This window comes from Cyprinodon variegatus, unplaced genomic scaffold (genome assembly GCF_000732505.1).
Source record: "Cyprinodon variegatus isolate N-32 unplaced genomic scaffold, C_variegatus-1.0 Scaffold148, whole genome shotgun sequence".
NCBI lineage: Eukaryota > Metazoa > Chordata > Actinopteri > Cyprinodontiformes > Cyprinodontidae > Cyprinodon > Cyprinodon variegatus.
Window position 1 is genome coordinate 790,133 of NW_015150601.1, and position 5,105 is coordinate 795,237.

Genomic DNA, 5,105 nt, shown 5'->3' on the forward strand with positions numbered 1-5,105 from the left:
TATTGTTTTTATTGTCTTACTGATTAACACTAAATTCATTAAATCACAGCAAAAGTAGTAGTTTTAGGTATAAATAATGATCCATTGATTATTCCTTGCTGACCAGACGTTTCCTTTAAGCCAGTGGAAGAATACAGCATAACTGCAAACAGGAGCCACAAAAAGAGCACTGATCATAGTAGCAGTAAGAGCTGCTGCAGCGATTTACGACTGTAGAGCTGAAACCTGCAGACTGGACAGTCACTGCTCATGCACAAATCCACCAATTTGAGTTTTATCAAACGAAAGCCAAAAACCGTACACTGTGCATCACTATGAACGCACCACGGAGGCAGCAGCATTGTGGTTTCTTTCAGGAAGGATATGGAAGCTGGTCAGACAGATGGAGCTGAATGTGCTGGTGAAAATTATCAGTCATCCAGGTCATAGTCATTCGAAAAAAGTTTTAAAAAAAATCCACTGGACTTTGTTTCCAGGTTGAAGACGTTTCTCTTCCATCCAGGAAGCTTTTTCAATTCAAAATGTCAGAAATAGCGTTGAGTTCCAGGCTCCTATAGGTCCTCTTACAGGGAACCAGAAGACTGTGCCTTTTAAGCCAGGCCAACTATTCCCTTTAACGACCTTTCAGAGACATAGACAGGTAAGGGGCATTGCAGGCTAACAAAGAAGCCAAATAACCCACATTCCAAAAGGGTGGACCCATTCGTCCGTTTCAGGTTGCATGTTTTCTAAAAGCTTTGTTGGGCTGCTGCATTAAACCTGGAACTCAACGCTATTTCTGACATTTTGAATTGAAAAAGCTTCCTGGATGGAAGAGAAACGTCTTCAACCTGGAAACAAAGTCCAGTGGATTGTACACTGCAAAAACGATCTAGAAATAAGTAAAAATTCCTTAAATTAAGTGTATTCACCCTTAATTTGAGCAGGTAAATGAGATAATTTTCCAATGGAATGAGTAATTTTACTCTTAAAATAAGATAATTAGATAATATGTACTTAAAATAAGACAATGCAATTGTTTTTTCTTATTTTAAGTGTAAATTGTCTTGTTCCATTGGCAAAATGTCTCATTTACCTCCGCAATCCAAGAACAAATTGACTTATTTTAAGAAAAAATGACTTCTCTAGATTTAGATTTTTTGCAGTGTATTTAATTAACAAACGAATCAGAGATACTAAACATTCAGTGCATCTTTCACTCATTTAATGGAAATGAAAAAGATTTTTGTTTTAAACTACAAAAAGTTAAAATACAAAGTGTTTTTAACTCTCCATGTGTGAAAAAGGGCTGAGAGAATCTATTTTCATTCATTTTCTATTTTTATAACGAAGAAATTAAAATACTTTCAAATAGAAACAAGAAAATTACTTTTTGCACTGGGAAAAATCGAAATCTAAATAAGTCATTTTTTTCTTAAAATAAGTGCATTTGTTCTTGGATTAAGTAGGTAAAAGAGACATTTTGCCACTGGAACAGGACAATTTACACTTAAAATAAGAAAACACAATTGCATTGTCTAATTTCAAGTGCATTTTATCTAATTATCTTATTTTAAGAGTAAAAATACTAATTCCATTGGCAAACTATCTCATTTACCTACTCAAATTAAGGGTAAATACACTTAATTTAAGAATTTTTTATTCATTTTATTCGTTTTTCCAGTGTGGGGGTTTTTTTAGACAGGATGTTCGAACGTATTTCACAACGGCACTAAATTTGAGAGGCTGAAGTTAATTAAAATTGTTTTTGGAGTCTAGAGGTTTGTCCTGCAGACGAGCTGCTGGTTCAATTCCCTGCTGTAACCACCTGAGGTTTACGTCAGCCTCTCTTCTGTCTGCCGGCCTTCAGTTCTGATTGAATTGTGAAGGACTTTGGGGTCTTGACTATTTAATCAATTTTCACAGCAAAATCTCAGAACATTTCCTGCAAAACATCTTACTTGTAAAGTCTGAGATGACTTTTTAATGTGGATACAAAAATCTATATAAAAAAAAAAACTGCCCCCTTTTATTTATGTGTTTTATTCAGTTTTTTGTTAATCAAAATAGAAAACAGAGGTTTTTCTCATTAAGCTTTGGAAACAGAGAAAAAGAAAGGCCAGTATTCTAGTTTTTATAAAACAAAAATCAAACAATTGTTTAGTTTTTTTGGTTTGGTTTTATATCTATTTTCAGTGTACCGGTATTCTCATTATTAGTTCGTATGAAATCGTACGAAAAGTTATGCACCGTAATTTCGTACGTTTTAGACGTTTTTTTCATCGCATTTCGTCGTATTTTTACGTCTTGCCTCGAGACAAGATATCCTTGCGCATGCGCAACATACGCACCATTCAATAACATAGAATTTAACACACAATTAGCCCTAACCCTAAGATACAAAACAGCAAGCAACCTAGTTAGAGACCTGAAGAAGTGATTATTGCACTGTTTTTCCCAGTTTTACATCCGTCAGCGTATCTGCTTTTTTCGTCTGTCTGGCTACGCACTGATCTGTTTTTTCGAGGAAAAACGTCCAAAACGTACGAAATACTGTCCATAACTTTTCGTACGATTTCATACGAACTGATAATGAGAATATGTTGCCTATTTTATATCTCTATTTCGTATCAATTGTCAAAAAGATACACTGAACCAGGACGAAAATGTACAGCAAAACTTTTACCTATGAGTAAATAAATAAAACATTCACTTTCTGTCTCACAGTTAAGTTCTGCTTTAAGTTGATCTCATTGAAACCTAATTAAATGGGAAAAGCTGTTTAAAAGGTGATTAAATACAGTTTTTCCAAACTTTTGCAGCATAAATAAAAAGGAACTTTACTTTAATGCATAATTAAACACTATCCTGTTAAAGAAATACTTAATCACATATTATCACTGTTCCAGGAACCCATTCAATTTAGATCTAAAATTCCACTTTGAAGCAGAGCTGCTGAACTGACTGATAGTTATTACAGAGCGTGATAGACGGGAGAGCTGCTCCGACTGCCAGCTTACACCACAACCTTCCCCTGAGGGGGGTTTAAGGTTGCAACATCAAACCAAACATCAGAGGGGCTGACAGACAACCATCTGCGTGAAAATCCTTCAGTTACCCGTATCTACCAATCAGACATTTCATCACGTCCAAACCAATCTGGTCTGCTGACATCTACAAAAAAAGAAGGAATAAAAAAAAAAAAAAACAGTGCAGGTTTTATTTCGTCTTATTCTCAGAGCTGCAGGAGGAGAAGCCTTTAGACAAATGGCTCTGGGTGGGAAACCCGCTTAAACATACGTGCCAGTTGATCCATGCTGTTGGAAAGCGAGTCCAAGTCTTTCAGCAGCTTCTCCATAGCAGCGCTGACAGGCGATGCACACAGACTTTCTCCCTTTTCCATCTAAAAGGAAAAGTTAAAGGTGAACAGAGTTCAAAATACTCAGATGAAGTATTTCACCTCTATAAAAAGTTGCCAACTTATGACGTTACGAACTGTGAATTTAGGAAATGTAAAGTTATTCATTAAGCGTCGCTTTATTCTAAAACCTTTAATGGAGTCGATAAAATATAAAGAAATTAGATTTAATGCTGGTTCTGGTAGGAAGGTGTCAGAACACACGTTTGAATACATTATGGGGAAAATAAACAGCCCTGAGATCCAACTGTTGCTCTGTTCCTTTCGCAAAGCTTTAGCCACTTAGCTCCTTCTGCGTGGAATTTCTTACAAAGAAACTGGAAGTTGACTAAGTTTTTAATCTTTAAATGCTTTTAAGTTGAAAGAATTTGAAGCAGCCTCAAATATCTCTAATTGTTTTACTTTTTTTTTTTTAGGTACCTTTCATTTAATTTAATATATCTCTGTTTACTATATAACTTTGCTGCCTCTTTGCCAGGATTCCCTTGAAAAAGAGGTTTTTAATCTCAATGGGATTTTTTTCCCTGGTTAAATAGAAAAATATATTTTAAAAGTAAAAACTTTAAAGGATTCTTTAAGATAAAAATGGTTTAATTAGGCTGTATAATAAAAAAAAGGACACAAGTTTGAACTTACACACAAGCTTCTTTATTTAAATTTACATTTATTATAGTTCAGAACAGCTTAAATAAATAAATAAATAAATAAACATCAGGTCATAACTATCAATTATAATGACTGCGATGCTGCAGCCTGAAGGCAGTGAATCAGAATATTATCTTTTCTAAACTCCATCAGCAGTTGAAGTTTGTGATGAGTCAGCATCCTGAGCTCCATCTTCCCTCTCAGGCTGCGGTCCAGGATCTCCCATCACCGCGTCTCTGCATCTGACCCACGCCTCGGACAGCTCCTGCGCGCTCGACAGCATCTGCGTGCGCAGCTTCACCAGGTCATACGTCATCCAGGTCAGCTGCACTGAGGGAGGGAAGAGGAGCAGGGCGACTAAGTTAGAACATGGAGATATCAGAGGGTGGATCCAGCAATGGCCGCTAACCGCATCTGTCCTCCTCCTCGTCGGTCAGCTTCTCCAGCTCCTTGTCCAGTTCAGACAAACAGCTGCTGATCCCTGGAGGCTCCGCCAGGCGAGGGCTATTCTCCATGTCAATTACTCACTGATTTACACAAATAACGTACGTTATTGCTTTCAAATCAAACCCGCACCAACGTAAAAAAACACTTTACGCAACGTATTTGATTTTTTTTACGTTGGACAAAAAAATAAACCGTTACTCAGACAGCTAAGTTAGCGAGTTAAACTCGTTTAAAATTCGGTTAGAACTTAGATTTCATGAACAGACGCAACAATAACGAGCTGAAACTTATCCAAGGGCTTAATTCATCGTTAAAATAGAAGTTAGTTTTAAAAACTTTAGGTTTAGTGGCCTACTCACCGTCAGAAGCTAACAAAGTTCTAACTAATCAACAACGCGCATGCGCACAACTTGATTTTTAATTGGCGCCTGACTTAAAAAAGTAAAGCGATAAAAAGCTACATAAAAGAGTCCCTTAAAGCTACAGTGTGTAATAATTACAGGGATATACAGTCAGAAATGTAATATATTATATACATAACTATGTTGTTTATCATCATCTAGGAGCTCAGCCTCTTAACCTTAATATTTGCGTCGACTTAGAATTCGTTATTTAT

General features: G+C 36.2%; 1 protein-coding gene and 1 long non-coding RNA gene across 3 annotated transcripts in view; both read right to left on the minus strand.

Moving 5' to 3' along the window:
- LOC107086331 overlaps window positions 1-3,383 on the minus strand; it is a 7,052-nt gene extending 3,669 nt beyond the window's left edge. The window contains exon 1 of the long non-coding RNA XR_001481307.1: window positions 3,280-3,383. This is a non-coding gene — a long non-coding RNA (uncharacterized LOC107086331). The remainder of the gene's footprint in view (window positions 1-3,279) is intronic.
- A 717-nt stretch (window positions 3,384-4,100) lies between these two features.
- Window positions 4,101-4,882, minus strand: syce3 (synaptonemal complex central element protein 3). Of its 2 annotated transcripts, XM_015377198.1 has the most exons (3): window positions 4,849-4,882; window positions 4,452-4,569; window positions 4,101-4,372 (listed from the first exon to the last, which is right to left on the minus strand). In XM_015377198.1, the coding sequence occupies exons 2-3, from the start codon at window positions 4,555-4,557 to the stop codon at window positions 4,182-4,184; spliced, it is 297 nt and encodes a 98-aa protein (XP_015232684.1). In that variant the 5' UTR covers window positions 4,558-4,569; window positions 4,849-4,882; the 3' UTR covers window positions 4,101-4,181. The 2 variants fall into 2 exon arrangements, with proteins under 2 accessions (XP_015232684.1, XP_015232683.1); XM_015377197.1 differs by lacking the exon at window positions 4,849-4,882 and having other exon boundaries at window positions 4,452-4,833.
- Between the last annotated feature and the right edge of the window lie 223 nt (window positions 4,883-5,105).